The 26,135-nt window shown below is 34.0% G+C and overlaps 1 protein-coding gene across 4 annotated transcripts in view; it reads right to left on the reverse strand.

The window, feature by feature from the left end:
* Window positions 1-26,135, reverse strand: part of SCLT1 (sodium channel and clathrin linker 1) — a 216,804-nt gene that overhangs the window by 118,579 nt on the left and 72,090 nt on the right. For all 4 annotated transcript variants that reach the window (XM_063723660.1, XM_002815139.6, XM_054554496.2 and 1 more), the window contains 3 exons: window positions 11,461-11,596; window positions 7,381-7,503; window positions 5,600-5,665 (listed from right to left, as the gene is read on the reverse strand). In XM_063723660.1, the coding sequence (XP_063579730.1) occupies window positions 5,600-5,665; window positions 7,381-7,503; window positions 11,461-11,596 (325 nt within the window). The remainder of the gene's footprint in view (window positions 1-5,599; window positions 5,666-7,380; window positions 7,504-11,460; window positions 11,597-26,135) is intronic.

A 26,135-nucleotide genomic window follows, 5' to 3' on the forward strand; every position in this document is an offset into this window, starting at 1 on the left:
AGAATATTTAATAACTGTATCTTTAAAGATGACACATCAGACATACAAGTAGAAAAAAAGTTAAGTGAGATTTATGATAACGATTAGATTTTTTGAGGGTAAAACGTAACCTTGGCCTTCTTTGCTTGCCTTTACTACTTCATTGCATACCTGCTTCACTTGAAACTACCTACACCTGCATTCCAGTCTTATGGCTTTCTTTGGCTATCTGAATCTCTTTTGCTCATCTATCCACCTGTGCATAAAGCTGTAAGTGTTATAGAACTAATGTTCCACCCTGTTCTGAGCAGCCTGATATGTCTGAAGGGAACTGGTATATAAAAAACCCAAACTCCCTTCTCGCATGGGTGAAATAATTCTGAGGCTTGTGTTCTACACTGTCTTTCAGAATTCATTAAGTTTTAGTTACTCACAGTGTTAACTTGCTTAATTTTAAACAGCCCTTTATTGGCCGTCTTCTCTTCTCTTTGGTACCACTTCCCCACCTTCTTACTGGTGCTCCCTGGTATTGCCTACTAAATAAATGACAGGTTTTGGAACTTTTTCCTGAAGGTCGGCTTCTGGAGAAATCCATAGTAAGATATGAAGTAGTCTTCTAAATGTAGAAAAACTTTTCCTAAGGGAATTGATTTTCTTCCATAACTGCTGGTTTTATCCATGATGATACAAATTCCTTATCCCTTTTCTTTATATATTATGTTTGCTCCCCATTGATCTTAATAGTTTTGATTTAATCCTGTCCCAACATATCAGGCTTAAATTTCTCCAACTAAAGTCCCTGAGATAGCTTTCATTGTGCTTCTCTCATGCTCTGAGCTCACTGACTTCATATTTTTAACATACTATCGTATTTTCCTCTGCCCAGGATATCCTCATTCCGTCTGCATTCATTCCTCAATACCATGTGTGGTTTACTCATTCTCAGGGAGAATTAACTGTTTCCTTTCTGCACTTTGATAAAACTTAATACATGCCTTTACAGTGCACATTATATTTAAATATTAAAGTGTAGGTATTCCTGACTAAAATATGAGCCTTTTTAAAGGATCAGCTTTTCCCAGAACTCCTAGTGCCTGGCACATGATTGAGTACATCACAGGCACAACTAGTGTTTTATTATATATACTGTCTTGGCACTAGCATAATTAATGCTTGTGCTTTTAACCATTTGGGAACACCTCAAAGATAGATTACATAGAGCAATTAACAGAAGTATAAGCTAAAATTCTGCATTTTAAGAATCTAGTGCTGGAAACCAAGGTGCTTAACCTGCTAGCAAGCCTAGTAAGAGCTCCACAACTGCATCTGAATATGGCATTGTTGTTCTATATTTATGACCATAAAGAAAATTATGTACTATATTCATATTTTAGAATTAGGAGACTCAAGAAGGTGTAGGGAAGCATCCTTTTCAACCATCATCTATTTAGCACCTTTTTCACTGATTATTTCATATGTCAGCCTGTTTTACCAAGGAGACAGAGATTTTATGGTTGATGCATTTTTGCAACTTAGAGAACCTATACTTTCATGCAAGATAGTATGCAATTAAATATTTTTGAGTAAATTATAGAGATGAGCAAATCTTAAAAAACATTTCAGTAAAGGAAACCTATGGGAAATGTGAAATTATAATATATCTACAGCATAATAAATAGAAATATATACTTTTATGTACCATTCATGTCAGAGCATATCTGTTGCATATTACTAATTTGCATTGGTAAAGAAAGACATTTATTTGTATCAATTCGTAGTAAGAATACTTACATGAGTTATACACTTTTAAAACATGTTTAAGTGTACAATACGTTATTGCTGACTACAGGTACAATATTGCACAGATCTCTAGAGGTTATTCATCTTGTTTGATCGAAACTTCACGTGTGTTGATTAGTAAGTCCCCATTTCTTCTCACCATAGGCCCTGGAAGTCACCATTCCAATCTGTTTCTATAAATCTGTCTACTATAGATACTTCGTATGAGTAAAATCATACAGTGTTTAGTCTCTCTGTGACTGGCTTATTTCATTTAATGCTCTCAAAGTTTATTCATGTTATCACATATTGCACAATTTTCTTCTTTTTAAAGGCTGAATAGCATTCCACTGTATGTTTATACATTTTAATCCACTCCTCTTTGATGGACATTTAAGGTTGTTTTCATATCTTGGCTAATGTGAATAAGCTGCAATAAGCACAGGAGTGCTAATATCTCTTCAAGATCTTAATTTCAATATGTTGGGATACATATTCAGAAGTGGGATTTCTGGATCATATGGTAGTTATATTTTTATTTTTTTGAGGAAACTCTGTACTGTGTTCCATGGCAGATGCACCGTTTTGCAATCCCACCAAAAATGTTCAAGGTTTCCAATTTTTCCACATCCTCTTCAACACATGTTGTCTTTTTGGTTTTTATAATAATCCCTCTGACAAGTGTGAGGTGATACTTCATTGTAGTTTTAGTATTTATGTTTCCCTAATGTTTAGTGACATCGAGCATTGGGCATTTCTTCACATACCCACTGCCTTGGAAAAATATCTATTTAAGTACTTAGCTCATTTAAAAATCAACTTGTTAGGTTTTTTGGTGTGTCTTTTGTTTTTTTACTACTGAGTTATAGAAATTCCTTAAATACTTTGGAGATTATTCCCTTATTGGATATACAGTATGCAAATATTCTGTCCCATTCCATAGGTTGCCTTTTCACTCTGTTGGTTTCGTTTGCTGTGCAAAAACTTTTTAGTTTGATGTAGTCCCACTTGATTACTTTTTTCCTGCTGTCTGTACTTTTGGTGTCATATCCATGAAATCGCTGCCAAGACCGATGCCATGGAGCTTTTCCCCTAGGTTTTCTTCTAAGAACTTTATAGGTAAGAGGTGTTAGATTTAAGTCTTTAATCTGTTTTGGGTTGATATTTGTGTGTTGTGTAAGGTAAGGGTCCAAAATCATGTTTTGAATAGGAATATCTAGATTTCCCAACTCCATTTTTAATTCAGTTATTGTGTTCTTTAGGTCCATAATTTGTGTGCTACTTTTTAATATTTTTTCTCTGTTGCAATTCTCACTTTGTTCATGCATTGTTCTTTTAACTGTGGTGAGCATCTTCATGAAAGTTATTTTTCATTCCCTATCAGGTAATTCATAACTTCTTTTCATTGGGATTGGTTTCTGGAGATTTATCTTATTTCTTTGTATGGAACATCTTTAGCTGGTTCTTCATTTTTCCTTGACTTTGTGCTCACATCTGTACATTAGAGAAAGCGGGCACCTCTCCCAGTCTTCACAGATTAGCGTCATACAAGAGAAGATCCCCACAAATCAGCCAGCCAGAGATTCAGCAGGCCTCTACCAACTCTTTCCCTCCCCAGGGAGATGCTGGCAGCTGTGGCTTTGTCTGCTTGCTCTGTGATGAGCTGGGGGGTAGGGAACTATAGCATGTATCAGCCCAATCTGCTATCTCTGTTCTTCCCTAGGTGGCTAGACTATGCTGGACCTATTAGAGCTTCGTGAGACAGATGCTATTTCTCTGGGCTGCCCTAGAGAAGCTGCAGTGCTGGATCAACTTTTCCCCTCCCTACGGGAAAGCCGAGAACTGAATTTTCATCTACTTACTCTGTGCTGAGAAGAGCACAGGACCAATGCCATCTATCAGTCCAAACCAATGCCTCCATTCTCCCTTGGTTGGCCAGACTATGCTGGATCTGTGAGCTCCGAGACTGGCAAGATAGAGGCCAGTATTCTGGGGACCACCCTCAGAAAATTTGGGGTGATGAATGCACATATCTAATGCCTTCCCTCCCCTGGGTGAAGCTGGGAGCTAAGGGGTCTCTTTTTGATCACATGACACAGCACTGGGGACAGGGTGTCTAGCAAGAAAGGGTCTCAAATCTCCATGCTAGCTTTGGTGAGTCTGGTTTTCCAATCCCCCAGGAGGTGAGAACATTTCCATTCATTTCTGATTTATCGCAAAGGAAATTTGTACATGAATTGTTGCTGAATTGGTATATCTGTGGGGAGAAGGAGTGTCCAGGGTGTCCTACTCTGCCATGTTAGTCAAATTATACTGAAAGACAGTTTATTTACTCACTGCATTCTCATTAATTTATTCTACATCTATAAGAATCTATTCATTTAATGAGTTTATTCATGTAATCAGAAAATTTTTTGTTGGAAACTGCTTGATTTTTAAAGGGCACTTTTCTTCAAGTTTGATCTTGACTCATACTTGCCCCCATAACTATGTTCTGAATGCTCTTTGAAATGTACAAGATCTTATCACTTTGCTTGCTCCCTTTGCACTTATCAGTCTTGTTTGCTATTCATTATATACATTAAGAACAACTTAAATTTTAAAATTTCTTTCAACCATTTACTTTTAACCACCTATATAGTCTTTTCTATATTTTTGTAAAACTCTCTTTTATCCATCATGCCATTTCTTTACCAGTTTTCTTGTATTCAGTTTATTCTTAGCTCTGACCTGGAACCATGAATACTTCTGCTTTAGAAATTTTTAACATATTCCCTTGGAATATACAACGTCCTTTTCCCATGACTTTCTTTCATCAAAATCATAATAAAATAGGGGCTCTGTGATATGATATATCAAAGAATGATATAATTCCAATTCTAGGAGACATATTGAAGAAGTAATGAATAATTATGATGCTAGGTTAAAGTACTAATTCCATATAGGAATATATTAAATTAAAAAATGCCTTTCTTAATTATAGAAATCAGTAACCATTTTGTTCTGGAGTATTAGTATTTTAAAACTCTAAGAAGTATAATATAGTATCAAAAACAGTATGTGATTAGACATTTCAAATGTTAACAGAATAGGTACAGATTGGTTTAATGATTTTTTACATGGTTAAAAAAGAAAAATTTTTAAAGTAGAATAAAATTGGATACTTACTTTTGATGGCACAAATCCATTATTATACAAAGACATTTTTATTAGGTACTAACAAGAATTAGCAGAGTAACTAAGAAAGAATGAAGAAGGGAAAGAGAGAGGAATTACCTGAAGTGTCATAATTCTATTACTCAACAATGAGGTAAAAATAACATTCCAAGAAAGTAAAGAAAACAAAAGTGAGAGAATAAGAAGGAAAAGAGCAGAACTGGGAAGACTAATTCTATTTATTTTAGGAAAAACTTATAGGGAAATTTAGGAGTACCATACCAACACATGGTCCTTAGTTTCCTAAAACATTTTAGAAAATGGGCTATTAACTCATTAAACAATTACACTATTCTTATTAAACACCTGGCAGTGTGTCAGGTGAAATAAAAAAATTAAGCATGTACTCTACTCTTAAGGAACTCACTGTCTAGATTAGTCTAAGGAGACCTTACTAAGAATCCTAAGAGGATTTCCAGAGTAAGATATACTTCAGAGAGATGTTAGATCTCCAAAAGGTACTGTAAACTGTGTCATGCTATTGAATGAGAAAGCAAAAGCAAAAGAAAAAAGAGTATTATCTAATTTCATGCAGCATGCTTTCTTATTGTTGATTTATATTAACATAAATAAATATGATTATCTATAGGGACAATTTCTAGTTTATATAAGTAAGTATACTTACCACTTCCATGTTCTCATTAGTAACATGAAGTCGCTTGGTCAGTTGTTGAAAATCAAATAGCTGATCCTACAGTGGGAAGGTAAGGGGAGTATATAAATAGCATTTTGTTGTTTATAACCCATATTTAAAATTAAACTAAAATCAAGTCTAAAATCATTATGCCTAAGTTTAGATAAAATTAGTAGTGTTTCTTATTACTATTGTGTGAATTAGTAGTTGAAAAACTAAGAAATTTTTTAAATGATTAAAAAATTAAAGGGGCAATGCTAAAATTAATGTAGCTGTTTATTTTATGTCAAATAATTATTTCTAGAAATCAATTATTAAATATTATTTTAAAACTCGAAGAAATAGATCATAAAAAATTATAAGTGATTAGAAATTCTAAATGCTAGAGAGACCTTGTCCAATATTGGAATGTCACTTTCAAACCTACTCAAAACCTATAATACAAACCACGGCACAGGAGTTACTACCCACTGTTTTAAAAAACATTCTCAGGTACCACATTTTAAAAATTGTTTGATTAGCTGTTATGATTCTATTAAACATTATTTGTACAGATGACACAAAGTTGGGAGAGGCTGTAAATATACTGAATGACAGAATTAAATAGATAACCAGGGAAAAAAGAATGAAGTGTTACTTGTAAAGTCTTGTATAAGGACCCATCAAACTATGTAGCTATAGTAAAAGAATGATATTATTCAGGTGAAAACAAAACAAAAACCCAACCTTGTGGGCTTAGTTGATTGACCTAAATGAGGAAACAGCCCTCAAAGAACTTAATATGAAAAATGGTTTTTAAATCTCAGAGGTAAAAGTCCAACAAATCAGAATGATTACATGTGGACTTTTTTTCAAGCCAAGGCATGTAAAGAAAAATCATTTTGTAAACTGTAAAGCATCATGTAAGTATTTTTACAATTTCTTTAGTTAGACATTTCTAATTATAATTATAATAATAGGAATATTCATTAACCAGAATTTGAAAAGTCTGTAAATGAGTGCTGAAGACAGGTATCAAAACCAACTTATTTAAAGAGCTGCCTCTCAAAATACATAGAAAAGAGGTCAGAAATAGAATTCCTCCCTAGTGCTCAATGCACCTAGCAATAAAAGAACTAACAGAAGAATAAAAGAGGTATATTTCCCAATGGAATGGATGATCTTGTGAGATAATGAGTTCTTATCAATAGACGTGTAAAGCAAAAGCTAAAGCTAGATGTCCACTTTTAAAGAATGTAGAATGATTCTTGCTTTGGGTAGAAAAAAGTCTTTTAATAACCATTAAGATCCCTTCCTGTTGTAAAATTCTGTTCTGATTAATTTATGACACCTATTTTAGTAACAGGTCACATTTAAGGGTATTAACATTTGATTTTACATAGTGTTCCCACTGTATTTGAGCAGGTTTCTTCACTGGCCATAAACTAATGAACCATTTTGTTTTGTTTTAAAAGACAGGTAGGAAATCAAGCAAATAAAAACTTTGAAGGTTTATTTATACAAAATAATGTTAAAAGTTGCTCTTTAGCACTAAATTCAGCTTTCATTGCTGACAACATTATAGAACCAAATAATCACTGTCCAGTTCTCTAATTATCTTACCTGTTCAAGAGTGTAACCAGCGAAGATCTATATATTATTAACATAAATAATAAAGTGATTAGAAATTCTAAATGCTATAGGGTAGAGTCTTAGGCATTCCCCTCTAAAACAGTTTCTTCAGAGTGCAATTTCTTATTGATATACAAGAAAATGATGAAATCTAAGATTACCTTTTGTTTTTGACTTTCAAATACATGAATCTGGGCCTCAGTCATATGTTCCTGGTAAAGCTTGTGTAGTCTGTCCAACTCCTGAGAAACAGTCTGCCAGAGTTCCACAGCCTGAGTTTTTTCCTATTAAAAAAATTTGATAACTCATTAAATTATCAGCAGGCTATTTATTGTATAGTACAAATGGATCATTTTCTTTTACAGAATACGTTCTTATAAAGTCATAAAATAAAACAGAACTGTGTAAAGATGGTATTATAGTTATATTTTTGATACGAAGTTATATTATTAATAATTTAGAGAGTAAACCTGAAGACATAAAGTTCCTTATTTTGAAATTGTGTTTTTACTCAGATTTAGCTAAAATTAAAATCCTTAACAGAGATGTAGATTTAAACCATGTTCTTTGTTCCACAAGAAAGTGTAAGCCCTAGAAACTGATGAAGAAGAAAACTGCCTCCTGGTAAAGTACAATATTTTTTTCCTGATCATAAAAGTAATAAATTTTCATTGTGGAAAATTAGGAAAATACAGAGAAAAACAGGAGAAAATCAGAATCACCTATAATTTTACTACCTGATAATAAATACTGCTAACATCTGGATACAATCATCTTTTTAAATGTTGATGCATTCATGTTTATAAATGTGATTCTGGGGGAGAATTTTGTAATTATTTTAACAAAATTAGGGACCATATAGTGGGCTATTTTTACTTGCCATTTTATAATGATTTTATAATTATAATTTTCTCAGGTCACTAACTATTGTTTGCATACAGTATTATCTAAGTGTGGTACAGAAACTTTTAAACTTTGAAAGGTCCTAGAAGTCAAATTTATCTTCAGAATAATATGTTAACATTATTTGCCTTTTTACTCTCATCCTCTCACAAATGTACAGTGAAGTTTTCTAAAGTTTATATGATGTGATGTCATCCTTGCTCTAAGGTCTAATGGACTGCATGCTTATGCTCCTACTTTTTTTAAGTCTCAGTTTTAATTTGTAATACAATAAATACTGATATATATGTAACCCACAAAAACATAAGGCACCTCAGAGTACACTGAGGTATACCATGCATTCAGAAAATGAACAAATCGTACATTTTTATAAAGCAAGTGTGCTTATGTAACCAGCACCCAGTTCAAGAGAAAGAACATTACCATCACCTAGAAGCCGGATGACCCTCTTGTGATCTCTTCCAGTTACTATACTCTTCTCCTAAATAACCATTTCCTCGTGTTCCTAACACCATAGATTAGTTTTGTCTAAAACTTATAAAAAAAAAAAAAAAAAACTGTAGGCAAATTAAAAATTTTAAAAGTGGTTTTAAAATTTGTAGATAAACACAGAACCTGGAACCAGAAGATATGGGTGTGATCTCTAATTCCTGGCTAAATAGTCCTGGATAATTCACTTCATTTCCTTAAGACTCAAGTTTTCTTTTCAGTAAAATGGTCATAAAAATGCCTCATACCTCAAAATGTCCCACTGTTTCTCCAGACCTGTCTGACGACAAAAATCACCTAGGCTAGTACTTACACAACCCAGATTCTCCTAGAACAGTGGTTCTTAAAGGATCAGCATCATCAGCAACACCTCAGAACTGTTAGAGATGTAAATTATTGAGCTCTTTCCCAGACTTCTTGAATCAGAAACTGGGGTGGTGGTGGGGGGTCAGGAGGCACAGCAGAAATCCATGTTTCAAAAAGCCCTCAAGTGATTATGATGTACGCTATATAATTTTTTAAAATGGTACAATTTACTATTTGGACAAACTATAATTTAACTGATCCCATATTTAAGATTTTTAAACTATGTCAAATGTTTCATTACAATAAATATTATAATGAACATATTTATTCAAAAATTTTTATATTCAGTTCTTTAGAACAAATTCATAAAATCTATGTGGTGTCATCATCTAATTATGGATCAAATAATGCAAACATTTCTAAGGCTCTTCTTCCAAACTGACTTCTAGAAAGATTTTTACAAATCATACTGTAACAGAAAATATATTTTAAACTGAAAATATTAAGCTAGGTACTTAGTATTGTGCTATTGCTATTGGCTCCTAAAGCAATATATTTATACTACACAGCACCTTGTGAACATAATTTTAATTCTTATTTGTGAGTCTTGCTGTTCAATAATGATAATAATGACAAATAGGCAAATTTATTAACTTACATATGTGCTAGACATATAAGCCTAAATTAATTTCTATTTACACCCATGAAATCAATTATAAATCTTTCCTAGTCTAGAACAAACAGCATGCTTTCTTCATTATTTTTCTTTCATCACATTTAAAAATTCTCTCCATTCATACATTAAAAAAAATTAGTGTTAAACACATGTTCCTTATCAAGCTAAATATAGCCTTTCTGACTTACCTAAAGTATCACTTTCATAATTATAGAATTTTAAAACCAAATTTTCAGGACATAAAACCGAATTTTCAGATAATTATCAAATCAAAATTGTAATTTAGAATTTGTAGCCCCCATTTATAAATGAGGAAACTGAGGCACAAGAGTTTTTTCTATGATCACACAGCTGGAAAGTAGAAGAATGGGGATTTAAACCCATACAAGATATGAAACATTTGGGATATAACATTGTAAATTAAAATAAAATTCCCTTAAGAATAAAATTCACAAAATATTACAGCTGAAAAACAGGATATATTTAACATAGCTGCTCAAAGATTCTAATTACTATGAGAGAAAAAAGAAAAAGTATAATTCTAGAAGAAATATAATGTTAGAAAAATATAGTACTATTAATATAATCTTTGAAAATGGAAGAAAACAATACCAGAAAAAAAGAACACTGAAAAATACAAATTTAGAGAAATAATGGACTTTTTCCTTTAAAAATTTTCATTGACATTAAAATATTCTCCCTACAAAGAACTTAAACAAATTTACAAGAAAAAAACAAACCCATCAAAAAGTGGGCAAAGGAAATGAACAGACACTTCTCAAAAGAAGATATTTATGCAGCCAATAAACATATGAAAAAAAGCTCATTATTACTGGTCATTAGAGAAATGCAAATCAAAACCACAATGGAATACCATCTCACGCCAGTTAGAATGGTGATCATTAAAAAGTCAGGAAACAACAAATGCTGGAGAGGATGTGGAGAAATAGGAACACTTTTACACCGTTGGTGGGAGTGTAAATTAGTTCAACCATTGCGGAAGACAGAGTGGCAATTCTTCAAGGATCTAGAACTAGAAATACCATTTGATTCAGCAATCCCATTACTGGGTATATACCCAAAGGATTATAAATCATTCTCCTATAAAGACACATGCACATGTATGTTTATTGCAGTACTATTCACAATAGCAAAGACTTGGAACAAACCCAATGTCCATCAATGATAGACTGGATAAAGAAAATGTGGCACATATACACCATGGAATACTATGCAGCCATAAAAAAGGATGAGTTCATGCCTTTTCAGGGACATGGATGAAGCTGGAAACCATCATTCTCAGCAAACTAACACAGGAACAGAAAACCAAACACTGCATGTTCTCACTCATAAGTGGGAGTTAAACAATGAGAACACATGGACGCAGGGAGGGGAACATCACACACCAGGGCCTGTCGCAGGGTTGAGGGCTGGGGAGGGATAGCATTAGGAGAAATACCCAATGTAGATGATGGGTTGATGGGTGCAGCAAACCACCACGGCATGTGATACCTATATAACAAACCTGCACGTTCTGCACATGTACCCTAGTAAAGTATAATAAAAAAAAAAGAAAAAGAAAAAGAAAAGCAAGAAAAAAAATTCTCATAAGAAAAAAAATCACGTCAAAAGCTTTATGATTTAATTAAACACATTTTGTAACAACCAGTGAGGGTATTTGGCAAGTACATTTATAACAGTGAGAGTATTTATTACAAGTGTTGCTACCTGTAATGATGATTATAAACTGCAGAAAATCATCATGTTACAATTTTATTATTTTGTTATCCATAAATAATGATTAACAGGAATTTTTTAAAACGTATGTTAATTCAGAATATAAATTTTAAAAATACATGTCACTCACTTGATTGGCTAGCTGCAATTGTTCTTGAAGGTTTCTGACTGTTTCATCATCTGCATATATATCAGTTCCTATCTCTGTGCCAAGGGGAAAGGCCTCCAATTTTTTTTCAACAGCATCTTTTAATTCACTGTGCAACCTTTGAAACAAATAGTTAACATGATAGTCTCAAGTCATTTTAGTAATAGTAATTACTGTTTTGAGGTCAATTAAACATTTGGGTCAACAATAACTCTTTACACAAAATCATGTTTAAGTAGACTTCAAATAAAAAATTAGAAGTGTTTAATTACCATTAAATACTGTGCTATAAGAATAAAAAGATTATATAACAATTTCAAATGCATTAAATCGATCACAATTAATTGAAGCATGATTCAGTTTGTCCTAGAGAGGTTTTAATTTTTCAAAAATTTTCAAAAACTTTTCAAAAGAGTAAAATTCAGATATTATCTCTCATTAAATGATAAAATAAGCCATTCAGAAAAATTCTAAAATATCTACGTATATCCAGTCAATTAAATGAAAATTATATATTAAATCCTGTAGAATTATTTGTTATTTTCTTCAGTGTGTTTCACAAAACTCACTGGACTTCTTACTAATTCCAGTTAACAAGCAAAGAGAAGAAAATGGTTGCTGGCTATAAAACCAAAACATCAGAAGCTTTATTTTTCAGCACATCCTTATATAAGCTCAACAATAATACTGAAAGGCTTAAATTTGACTTTAATCTTAACATTAAGGTAAATTACAGATATTTCATGCTTTAAAACAACTACAAAAAAAAGCAAGGAAGGTACAACTTAAAAGAATGATTGTTTTAATTTAAAATAATACATACTTAAGAGAAAAAAGTACATTTTCAGAAAACACTCTTATTTCGTATAATCATAAGCAGAAAATATTTATAGTAAATACATTACAAAGTGAAAATAACAAAATAAACTACATCCATCTACCTAAAACATTTAGAGGTGAATGAATGATTTACTAATATTACAAATCTCCTTTGAAACAAGAAAACTTAAATCTTGATGTCAAAACATATTTATTGAAAACAAAATTCATCAAATACAATAAAACTGAGGAGGTAAACACTTCAGAAACAAAAAAATTAATTACTCTGAAGAAAGGACAGAGCTTGAAAATTATTCCCTAATTAAAAAACTTACAAGTATTGGTTAAGACAGAAGTTTTTATTTTTAAATATCTAACAGTGTTTTAAAAAACTTTTATTTTTCCTATATGAAATGTTTACCTAATAGAGGAAATGATCAGTATAGAAATATAACAAGTTTTGGAAAAGATACCCCAAGTCCTATGAAAAAAACCATTATTAATTCTGTAATATATTTTCTAGCAGAATTTTTGCTTTCCATTAAAAATAGACCAATGACATACTGTATTGCTAATACTATAATCTGTCTTTTTAACTATAGTATTGAGACATATGCATTCTCTCATATTCTAAAAAGTTTTCGGCAAATATTTTAAAGATGACATAATATTCCATCATTTTCATCATATAGTTATCTGCATCATAACCTATCAATTATCCTAATCCTTTAAATTGATTGTAAAATGAAATGAAAAAATAGTAAAATTAATATTTAGTACACTGTACTTTAAAATATCAGAAACACTGAGAATTAAAGTGTCTTATTTCTTTGTTAAAAATGTAGTTATAACAAGCAGTATAATTATAACTGACAGTAAGACAGTTTTTAGGGTCTTAACAACATTTTTAGCCAGGTACGGTGGCTCATGCCTGTAATCCCTGCACTTCGGGAGGCCGAAGTGGGCGGATCATGAGGTCAGGAGTTCGAGACCAGCCTGGCCAATGTGGTGAAACCCCGTCTCTACTAAAAATACAAAAATTAGCCGGGCATGGTGGTGCGTGCCTGTAGTCCCAGCTACTCAGAAGGCTGAGGCAGAAGAATTGCTTGAACCCAGGAGGCACAGGTTGCAGTGAGCCAAGATCAAGGCACTGTACTCCAGCCTGGGTGACAGAGCAAGACTCTGTCTCAAAAAAAAAGAAAAAAATTTAAAGGTCACAGAAATATCATAATTGTCCCCCACTGATTATTAAGAAAATTTTGTACAGTTTCAGCTTGCAAGGTCTTTTTTTAATCTTACACTAAATACGAAGGAAGGACCACCTATACATAGTTTAATTTTGTTTGCTTCAGTATCTGGAATACTTGGGGAATAGGTGTCTAATCTTGCTTTTGTAATGCTTGCTGTCTCTCACCGAGTGTGCTCTGGTCCCGAGGTGTTATATGATTTTGGGTTTAGATTGCTGTCCTTTTTCTAACCTCCTCAACAAATTTTAAGACATCATTATTTTTAGACTTTCTTTTCTAATGCATACTCTTAAGATTACAGCTTTCCCTCTAAGAATCGCCTTAGTGGCAACGCCAACGTTATGTTATTTTCTTTATTAATCAGTTGAAAATATTTTCTAATTTCCATTGTGAGTTCTTTGACCTGTGAGTAACATTTAGAGGCATATTGCTTAACTTAGAAAAAGCTGGGGATTTTCTGGTTACCTTTTTGTTATTGATTTCTAGCATAATTTTCACTGCCATCAAAGAGCATAATCTGAATAACTTCAATCCTTTTATAATCTGAGAGTTGCTTTTTTTGAGTTGGTCCATTTCAGAAAACTATCATGTGTACTTAAAGAATGCATATTTTGAAGGTCTTCGGTATTAGTATTCTATATATGTCCCTTAAGAGATTTCTTAATTGCATTATTCAAATATTGCATCTTAACTTACTGTTTTTTTTTCTGGTTGCTATTTTATTTACTGAGAGCAACCTGCTCATATTTCCTATTATAATGGTGCATTTGTCTTTTCTGCCATTCAGTGCTATCACATTTTATATTCTGAGTCTTTGTTATTGAGTGCTTACACATTTAGAATTGTCATATCTTTTGGGCAAATATAATTTCGTATCATTAAGAAAACCGCCTTTTAATCTGTAATCATCTATTTCACATTAAATTCTACTATGTCTGATATTATCAGCATGTTTTCAGTTAGCACTTCCATGGTATACATATTTTCTATCCTTTTATTTTCACCCATTCTGTACTCTTGTATTTTACAAATCTCCTTGGTTAAAAGCATGTAACTGTGGGTTCATTTAGTTAATCTCTGGTAAATCGCTGTCTTAAAATTGTAGCATGTAGTACAGCAAAATTTAATGCAATTACTAAGGTATCTGGGTTTATATCTACTACCTTAGTATTTCCTATTTGCCTTGCCTTTAAAAAAACAAAACAAAACACCTCTCTCTTTTTGTTCCTATTCTCTTTGCTTATTAACTAGAATTAATTACATTTTATTATTCCACTTTCCCACTCCATTATCTTGGAAGTGATACCATCTTTTAGTTTACTGTAGTGCCCAGCCCAGACATCGTAACAAGCCTCTGAGAATTGCCACCCTCTACTATAAATTAGTATCCTATTTCTAATGGATAATGTAAGCACCTGAGAATATTTCAACTCCATTTACACTCTTCCTAAATGTATGGTATTGCTGGCTCGTATTTCAAGTCTCTTCAAACATTTTAAAGCCATTATTATTATTATTTTTAAAAGTTTATACTCATTAGATTTTCTCCCATATTTACCCTTTCCATAGTTCCAAACTTTATTCTAGGATGATTTTTCCTTCTGTTTTGGGATTTGGATTAATTCTGTCAATGGTAATTTTCACAGTTTTCATCTGAAAATGTACTTATTTAACCCTCCTTCTTGAAGAACATTTTGCTGAGCACACAGTTCTTAGTTGACAGTTTTGGTTTCTTTTCAGCACTTTGAAGATATTCCATGTCTCTCGATTTCTATCACATCTGTTGAAAAGTCAGTTATGTTATTGCTATTCCTTTGAGGATAATCTCTGTTGTGAGAATTTTTCTTTGATTTTGATTTTGTAGATGTTTTTGCATTACCATGCTTGTGATGCATGGTGTTTCTTTAATCCACAGATCTTTTGCTACTTTTGAAATTTTTCAGCTATTGTCTCTTCAAATATTATTTGTCTTTCCTGTTCTCTCTGGGATTCAAATTACATGAATTTTAGTTCTTTTCACTACTACATTTTGTTCCATATTTTCTTTTTAAATTTTTTTTTGATTTTTTACTTAACTTTTAAGTTCAGGGGTACATGTACAGGTTTGTTATATAGGTAAGCTTGTGTCATTGGGGTTTGTTGTACAGATTATTTTCAACCCAAGTATTAAGCCTAGTACCCATTAGTTATTTTTCCTGATCCTCTCCCTCCTCCCAACCTCCACCCATTGATAGGCCCCAGTGTGTGTAGTTTTCCTCTACATGTCCATGTGTTCTCATCATTTAGCTCCCACTTATAAGTGAGAACATGAAGTATTTGCTTTTCTGTTTCTCTGTTAGTTTGCTAAGGATAATCACCTCTGGCTCCGTCTACGTTCCTGCAAAGGACGTGATCTTGTTCTTTTTTATGGATGTATAGTATTCCATGGTATATATGTACCATATTTTCTTTATCCAGTCCACTGTTGATGGGCATCTAGGTTGATCTATGTCTTTGTCATTGCGAATAAGTGTTCCGATGAACTTGTGAGTGCATGTGTCTTTATGGTAGAATGATTTCTATTACTTCGTTATATATCCAGTGATGGGATTGCTGGGTTAAATTGCACTTCTGTTTTGAGTTCTTTGAGATCCAAGCCGGGTGCGGTGGCTCACGCCTGTAATCCCAGCACTTTGGGAGGCCGAGGCAGGCAGATCACGAGGTCAGGAGATCGAGACCATCCTGGCTAACATGGTGAAACCCCATCTCTACTAAAAAAATAAAAAAAATTAGCCGGGCATGGTGGCGGATGCCTGTAGTCCCAGCTACTTGGGAGGCTGAGGCAGGAGAATGGCGTGAACCCGGGAGGCGGAGCTTGCAGTGAGCTGAGATCGCGCCACTGCACTCCAGCCTGGGCGAAAGAGCGAGACTCTATCTCAAAAAGAAAAAAAAAAAAAGAATCCAAACTGCTTTCCACTAGTGGCTGAACTAGTTTCCGTTCCCACCAGCAGTGTAAAAGCATTCCCTTTTCTCTGCAACCATATGAGCATCTGTTATTTTTTGATGTTTTAACAGCCATTCTGACTGGTGTGAGATGGTATCTCATTGTGGTTTTGATTTGCATTTCTCTAATTAAGTTGAGCTTTTTTTCATATGCTTGTTGGCCACATGTATATCTTCTTTTGAAAAGTGTTCATGTGCTTTGCCCATTTTTCAATGAGGTTTGATTTTTCTTGTAAATTTAAGTTCCTTATAGATGCTGGATATTTGACCTTTGTCAGATGCAGTTTGCAAAAATGTTCTCCCATTTTGTATGTTGTCTGTGCGCTCTGTTGATAGTTTCTTTTGCTGTGCAGGAGCTCTTTAGTTTAATTAGATCCCATTTGTCAATGTTTGCTTTTGTTGCAATTGCTTTTGGTATCTTCTTAATAAAATCTTTGCCCACTCCTATATCCAGAATGGTATTGCCCAGGTTGTCTTCCAGGGTTTTTATACTTTGGGGTTTTACATTTAAGTTTTTAATCCATCTTAAGTTAATGTTTGTTAATCTTCTGCACATGGCTAGCCAGTTATCTCGGCACCATTTATTGAATAGGAGTCCTTTCCCCATTGCTTGAGTTAGGTTTGTCAAGGATCAGATAGTTGTAGGTGTGTGGCTTTATTTCTGGGTTCTCTATTCTGTTGCAATGGTCTATGTGCCTGTTTTTGTACCAGTAGCATCCTGTTTTGGTTACTGTAGCCCTGCAGTATAGTTTGAAGTCAGGCAGCATGATGTCTCCAGCTTTCTTATTTTTGCTTAGGGTTACCTTGGCTATCTGGACTCTTTTTTGGTTCCACATGAATTTTAAAATGGTTTTTCTAGTTCTGTGAAGAATCTTAATGGTAGTTTAATAGGAATAGCATTAGATGTATAAATTGCTCTGGGCAGTATGACCATTTTTACAATATTGATGCTTTCTATCCATGAGCATGGAACATTTTTCCATTTGTTTGTGTAATCTTTGATTTCTTTGAGCAGTATTTTGTACTTCTTGTAGAGAGATCTTTCATCTTCCTAGTTAGCTGTATTCCTAGGTAGTTTGTGTGTTTGTTTATTTATTTATTTATTGCAACTGGGAATGGGACTGCGTTACTCATTTGGCTATTGGCTTGACTGTGTATAGGAGTGCTAGTAATTTTTACACACTGATTTTGTATCCTGAGAATTTGCTGAAGTTGTCAGCTTAAGAAGCTTCTATGCCAAGACTATGGAGTTTTATAGATATAGAATCCTGTCATCTGCAAATAGGGATAGTTTGACTTCCTCTCATCCTATTTGGATTACATTTCTTCCTCTTGCCTGATTGCCCTGGCCAGGACTTCCAATACTACATCAAATAGGAGTGGCGAAAAAGGGCATCCTTGTCTTGTGCCAGTTTTCAGGGAGAATGTTTCCAGCTTTTGCGCATTCCGTATGATGCTGGCTATGGGTTTTTCATAGATGGCTCTTATTATTCTGAAGTATGTTCCTTCAATACCTAGTTTATTGAGACTTTTTAACATGAAGGGTGTTAAATTTTAATGAAAGCCTTTTCTGCATCATTTCAGATAATCATGTAGTTTTTGTCTTTAGTTCTGTTTATGTGATGAATCACATTTATTGATTTGCATATGATGAACCAACCTTGCATCACAGGGCTAAAGCCTATTTGATCATGGTAGATAAGATTTTTGATCTGCTGCTGGATTTCGTTTGCCAGTATTTTGTTGAGGATTTTTGTCTCTATGTTCATCAGGGATATTGGCCTGAAATTTTCTTTTTTGTTGTATCTTTGTTAGGTTTTGGTATCAGGATGATGTTGGCCTCATAAAATGAGCTTTATGGTCTGTTGCATTGGTCTATGTGCCTGTTTTCGTACCAGTACCATGCTGTTTTGGTTACTATAGCCCTGAAGTATAGTTTGAAGTTGGGCAGTGTGATGTCCCCAGCTTTCTTCTTTTTGCTTAGGAATACCTAAGCTTTTTTTTTTTGGAATAGTTTCAGTAGAAATGGTACCAGCTCTGTATATTTGGTAGAATTTGGCTGTGAATTTATCTGGTCCTGGGCTTTTTTGGTTCATAGGCTATTTATTACTGCCTCAATTTCAGAACTCATTACTGGTCTGTTCAGTAATTCAATTTCCTCCTGGCTTAGTCTTAGGAGGGTGTATGTGTCTAGAAATTCATCCATTTCTTCTAGATATTCCAGTTTATGTGCATAGAGGTGTTCATAATATTATTTGGTGGTTATTTGTATTTCTGTGGGGTCAGTGGTAACATCCTCCTTGTCATTTCTGATTGTTTTTATCTGAATCTTCTCTCTTTTCTTCTTTATTAGTCTAGCTAATGGTCTATTTTATTAATTTTTCCAAAAAACCAGCTTCTGGTTCTTTGATCTTCTGGATGTTTTTTTGTGTCTGAATCTCTCTCAGTTCAGCTCTGATTTCAGTTATTTCTTGTCTTTTGCTAGCTTTGGAATTTGTTTGCTCTTGGTTCTATAGTTCTTTTAGTTGTGATGTTAGGTTGTTAACTTGCAATCTTTCTAACTTTTTGATGTGAGCACTTAGTGCTATCAATTCCCTCCTAACACTGCCTTAGCTGTGTCCTAGAGATTCTGGTATGTTGTATCTTTGTTATCATTAGTTTCAAAGAACTTGTTGATTTCTGCCTTAATTTCATTATTTATCCAAACGTCATTCAGGAGTAGGTTATTCAACTTCCATGTAATTGTATGGTTTTGAGCAAATTTCTGTTTTGGCTTCTAATTTGATTGTGCTGTGGTTTGAGAGACTGTTAATGATTTCAGTTCTTTTGCATTTGCTGAGGGGTGTTTTACTTCTGATTACGTGATTGATTTTAGAATATGTGCCACGTGGTGATAAGAAGAATGTATATTCTGTTGTTTTTGGGTGGAGAGTTATACAGATGTCTATTAGGTCCATTTGATCCAGTGCTGGGTTCAGGTCCTGAATATCTTTGTTAATTTTCTGTCTTGATGATTGGTCTAATATTTTCAGTGTGGTGTTAAAGACTTCCACTATTATTGTATGGGAGTCTATGTCTCTTTGAAGGTCTCTAAAAACTTGCTTTACGAATCTGCGTGCTCCTGTGTTGGGTACATATATATTTAGGATAGTTAGATCTTCTTGTTGAATTGAATTGAACCTTTTACCATTATGTAATGCCTTTTTTTTTTTTTTTTTTTGCTCTTTTTTGCTTTTGTCAGAAACTAGGATTGTAACTCCTGCTTTTTTTCTGTTTTCCATTTGCTTGGTATATCTTCCTCCACCCTTTTATTTTGAGTCCATGTGTGTCACTGCATGTGAGATAGGACTCTTAAAGACAGCATACCAATGGGTTTTGGTTCTTTATTCAGTTTGCCATTCTGTGTCTTTTTTTGTTTTTTAACTTTTATTTCAGTTTTGGGGTACATGTGAAGGTTTGTTACATAGGTAAATGCGTGTCACAGGGGTTTGTTGTACATATTATTTCATTACCCAGGTATTAAGCCCAGTATCCAGTAGTTATCTTTTCTGCTCCTCTCCCTCCTCCCACCCTCTCCTTTCAAGTAGATCCCAGTGTCTGTTGTTTCCCTCTTTGTGCTCGTAAGTTCATACCATTTAGCTCCCACTTCTAAGTGAGAACATGCAGTATTTGGTTTTCTGTTCCTGCATTAGTTTGCTAAGGTTGTGCCTTTTAATTGAGGCATTTAGCCCATTTACATTCAAGGTTGGTATTGATATGTATGGATTTGATCCTGTCATCATGTCAGCTGGTTATTTTGCAGACTTGTTTATGTGGTTGCTTTATAGTGTCACTGGTCTGTGTACTTCAGTGTGTTTTTGTAGTGGGTGATAATGATCTTTCCTTTCCATATTTAGTGCTACCTTCAGGAGCTCTTGTAAGGCTGATCTGGTGGTAATGAAATTCCTCAGCATTTGCTTGCCTGAAAATGATCTTATTTCTCCTTTGCTTATGAAGCTTGGTTTGGCTGGATATCAAATTCTGGCTTGGAATTTCTTTTAAGAATGTTGACCATTGGCCCCCAATCGCTTCTGGCTTGTAGGGTTTCTGCTGAGAGGTCTGCTCTCAGTCTAATGATCTTCCCTTTGTAGGTGACCTCACCTCTCTCTAGATGCCTTTAAAATTTTTTGTTTCATTTTGACCTTGTAAAATCTGATGATTATGTGTCTTGCAGATGATCTTCTTGTAACGTATCTAACTAGGGTTCTCTACATTTCCTGAATTTGAATGTTACCCTCTCAAGCTAGGTTGGGTAAGTTCTCATGGATGATATTCTGAAATATGTTTTCCAAGTTGCTTCCCTTCTCCCTATGTCTTTCAGGGATGCCTATGAGTCATAGATTTGGTCTGTTTACATAATCCCATATATCTTGGAGGTTTTGTTCATTCCTTTTCATTCTTTTATGTCTATTCTTGTCTGATTGTCTTGTTTCAGAAATCCGGTCTTCAAACTCTGAGATTCTTTCCTCCACTTGGTCTATTCTGCTTTTAATACTTGTGATTGCATTATAAAATTATTGTAGTGTGTTTTTCAGTTCTATCTGGTCAGTTGTTTTTTTTCTATACTGGCTATTTTCGCTGGGCAGCTCCTGCATTGTTTTACCATCGTTCTTAGCTTCCTTGGACGGGTTTCAACATACTCCTGTAGCTCAATGATCTTCGTTTTCATGCATATTCTGATTTCTATTTCTGTCATTTGTACTTAGCCCAGTTCTGAACCCTTTCTGTATAGGTGATGTGGTAGATTAGAGGAAAAAAGGCACTGTGGCTTTTTGAGTTGTCAGGATTCTTGCGCTGATTCTTTGTCATCTTTGTGGGTTTATCCACCTTCAATCTTTGAGGCTGCTGACCTTTCAATGGCTTTTGTTCTCTTTTATCCTATTTGATGACCTTGAGGGTTTGATTATCATATAGGGTAGATTTAGCTGACTGGCTTCATTTCTGAAAGACATTAGGGGACCAATGCTCAGCTCCTGACTTCTGGACTGTATGCTCTAACTCTGGGGATTTGTATTGGGCCCTGACATTGTTCTTTCATTCCATGAGGTTAGAAATCCACTGTGCTGGGGGCACCAGGTGCTTCTGGACCACTGGTCACTACATTCCAATGGGTAGTGTCAGCCAAAGTGTTTCATAGTGCAGTGACAGAGGGATCTGTCCTCATTTACGTGTGCCAGCAACAGCAGTAGCGGCAGCTGTGGCAGGGTGCTAGTGGCTGCTGGGGTGCCTGCCTAAGGAAATGGCTGTCCCTGGCCATGCTCCACTACATATGCTCCTGCACCAAACCTTCTGGGATGCACATCAGCTGGCTTGCTGCCCCTACCACTTCTCTAGGAACCTCTCCCTGCCAACTCAAGTGTCTATGGTGGTTGAAGGGTCTCCTGCTGCTAGGGTTCTAGAGGCCCATGCTCCTTGAAAATTCAACTCACGTGTTCCCCCGGAGCCACCAGAGACCAGGAATGAGTCCAGTTTTCCCCCACTTCATTCCAGCTTCTGTGTCTTCCCTCCATCCACTCTCAGTGCCTTCCTTCTGAGAATCTGTTAGGAGTATGCCAGTCATCTCCATCCATCAGTGGCAGCTGCTCCACCTAGCTGCATCTAGTTGGCTATCACACAGGTTTATATTTTCTATCCTCTTGTCTCTCTGCTTCTTACTGATATTCAGTTAAAATATTTCTTCTAAATTAAGTTGCACTTGATTAATTATCTTGTTATGTCTCATTTCCATTGTTGTATTTTTTCAGTTCTAGAATTTGTTTCTTTTTTTAGAGTTTCTAGTTCTCTTACAAAATTCTCAATATTGTATCTTATTTCACTGACCATATTAAGCAAAATTATTTATTTATTTATTTTAGTTTTATCTTATTTTAAGATCTGGGATACATGTGCAGGACGTGCAGGTTTGTTACACAGGTAAATGTGTTCCATGGTGGTTTGCTGCACCTATCAACTTATCACCTAGGTATTAAGCCCTACATGCATTAACTATTTATCCTGATGCTTTCCTCCCCCATCCCCCCTTTCAGGCCCCAGTATGTGTTGTTCTGCTCCCTGTATCCATGTATTCTCATTGTTCAGCTCCCACTTATGAGTGAGAACATGTGGTGTTTAGTTTTCTGTTGGTAAAGCAGTTTTTTAAAGGCCAACCCTGTGGATCTATTTTTACTGCCCATTATTTCTAATGATTCTTTTAAAATGTTACCATGTTAGTGTCAATCTTCCTGTTCCTAATTCTTTTTGTGCTAGATATGAGCTAGATATTATACATTAAAAAGTATAGTGGCATTGAGGATCCTAACACACCTATCCATAAGTGTGATGGACATTGAATTTCAATTTTTATTGTTTTAGCTCTGTAAATTTGTTTCAAGCTCTCCTCAGTTTTTAAACCTCTCTCCATCTCTTCTTGGATAGTGAGATGCAATTAGGGAAAGCAGCCCCAAATGCAGGCTTATATCCCTGGATTTCTTTCTATTCGTGGTCTTTGCCTTATAATTTTTTCACAGATTCCAATTTCTTTAAACAGATTTGATTTTTGTTAAGATTTTGTCAAGATTTTATAGTTTTGTCTGAACTTTCTAGTTTTTCTCAGAAGAAGCCTGATTACAGTACCTACTCTGTCATTAATGTAAACAACATTGATTTATTTATTTTCAATTTTACTTTTCTATTAATTAAAAATGACAAAGTGTTCTGCATACTATTTTGGCTGCACCTTACTAGTTTGATATGCTGTTCATTTTAAGTAGTTTTTAATTTTAGTTGTCAATTCATTTTTTTAATCTCAGGAGTTATTTGAAAATATAGTTTAAAAATTTTTATGTGCTCATCTTTTGTCATTTTTTATTTTATTACAGAAGTAATTTATGTGTTTTTTTGTGGGGGGAATTTGTATGTGTGTATGTGGTAGGGAGGGTTTTCAGTACATATCTATGTTGTAAGTTTTTCATGGGTCTTTGAAAAACAAAGTATATTCCTGTTGGTTAATATATGAGTGTGTATAAACAGAAATGTACATGTACATAATCAAACTTGTTATTTGCTCCTTATATCATCTATATCTTTACTTATTTTCTTGTTTTCTTTTAAATATAACAGTTGTAATAATATATTTGTAAATAAATACAGATTAAATGAATTTTATCTGATTTTACAGTGATATTGGCAGTATAATTAAGAAAATCAGTTAAGTACCCTAAAGGTTTAAGAAATTGATCTTTTTTAAAGCATTATTTTTTATGTATGGTTAAACATCTTGAAAATTAAATATCAACAATTCAAGCTCAACAAATGTCTAAAGAAATATTATATGCAAGATAGTAAGACAATTTTGGTTCCAGTTGTATTTATTAAAATACATAAGCAAGTCAAAATGTAAGAGCCAAGGGAAAATAAAAAAGAGAAAGTACTATTATATTTGGTTGGCTTGATATTAAGAAGAGAAATTAAATAAAACATTTTGGAGGCAAACAGTGTTATCTGTATTATTAATAACACTAATAGCACCACATATCTCTGTATAACTTCTTTTCTGCTATCACTATCAATTAGCTGATCTCTATGTTCCAGTGTAAGTTCTGGAAAAAAAGTCAATCTTACTAATTTAGTTAATTGCAGAAATGGTTTGCTACATTGGTCACAATTAGGAAACTGGACAATCAGGAAGCAGCTATATCTACTGCTGGTTCTAGAATCACATCCCTTTGCTGAGATCCTGAGATCAGAATGTTATTGCCAGAGCTGCTGCCTGCAGCAACACCCTGCCTTAGCTTTGACGGAAGTGACTGCCAGAATTGTTGGCTCTACAGCCATACTACACTTGTTAGATTCTTAGCCACAAAATAGATGCCTCAGGCACTGCCTTTTCTCCCACTATTTCCCAATTTAGGTATCGTACAAGTGGTTATCATTAGCAGAACCAAACTCATATCCTGAACTAGTTTTTAGTTTTCCAGCCTCTGCAATACAGGAAGGCATACTAAAAGAAAGGTGCAACAGATGTTAAGCCAATCTATCATATTTGCCACAACCTGTTATTATAATTGCACAATTTAATTACATATGCCCCAAAGTGATAGATAAAAGTATAAAGAGTTAGTTTTTCTATAACACCTAAACTGAATGTGAAAGGCCCAGCACAGATGTGTTGTTAAATTCACTGCTATTTAATTAGAGGTAGGTAAGGTAATTATAAAAAGTCAGAAAAACTATAAAACCATAGAAGATTGAAAGGAGATCAAAATGATCTCTCAGTTCTCATTCTTCTTCAAAGAAATTTAAACTGGAAATTATAAAGAATGAGTTAGACATATATGGTTTATGCATGAAAGATAACAAAAAAACCACAATAGAATTGCTCAAAGTAAAGACCTTGGCACTATACCAAATAATTAAAAAATAAATGTACATTTATATTAAGTCAAAGTCAAATATTTTTAAAGTATGTATTTTTTATGATTCCTTATTTTACTAACTCTCAATCAACAGACCAACTACTAAGTTAGAAGGTAAGGGAGCTTCTATTATATGTTATGCCAGGTACAACATGAGTAACACAAAAAAGAAACAGGTTGCCCAACCTTAGTGTTGACTATTTTGCTGGAGAAAAGACATTCCTGATTAAATTTTTTAAAAAGAAAATAAATATTGTCCTATAAGATAGTGCTTTTACATTAAATTTACATAAATAGCTATGCTTTTATAGTTACTCTTTATGGTTTTTATTATTTTTCTAGCTTACCACTTGTAGTATGATTTCAAAAGATTTAAGGAGCACTTACTATAAGAATATAAAACAATAAAACTGAAATCATATAGTCCAAGACTTTAATTTTATATATTAAGAAACTGAGTTCCATATAAATTCAGGTACTAATACCAAGAAAATTACCCAGGCAGGGACTGCAGTAATAAAGTTATAACCAATTATCCCAAACAGACAATAAAATTTTGGCAGATCATCTTTATAAAAGTTTTGATCTTTTAGGTGACAAAGATGAATCAAACACAATGTCTGTATTTCTTTGAATTGAATTTGTCTCCAACAAAAGATGCACCATTCTTTTACATACCATTAAAAAGAAAAATTGCTGCCTATTAACCTTTGACAAGCCATTGAATATGGCTGCATCTCACTTTTGCAGGTGTTAAAAGGTGGGAAAAGGGGGATAGTTAGTGAATTTTAGAATCAAATAAGACAGAAGAGAGAGTCAGACAAATATAGTGGCATATATGCCACTATATGCATATATAACCACTGTGGTTAATTCCCATAGGGAGGCAGGCACCCCAGCAGCCATTTGCACCCTGCCACAGCTGCCACTATATTTTTGTGTATTTTTTTATATAAATGAAAAAAAAAAAACCATTCTAGACAACTGGCTGGTATGACTCTCCAGATGCCTCACCTCACCTGACAGACTTCACTAATCCAAGCCTCCTTGGTGAAAATATCCACACCACTGCCACAGTGCATCATTTCTTTTTGGGATTAATACAAAAGATCCTAAAAACTAGAAATGTTGTTTCCTTTTTTATGCTCTTCCAATTAATCATACACATTTTTTTTTC

Source organism: Pongo abelii, chromosome 3 (assembly GCF_028885655.2).
Source record: "Pongo abelii isolate AG06213 chromosome 3, NHGRI_mPonAbe1-v2.0_pri, whole genome shotgun sequence".
NCBI classification, from domain to species: Eukaryota; Metazoa; Chordata; class Mammalia; order Primates; family Hominidae; genus Pongo; species Pongo abelii.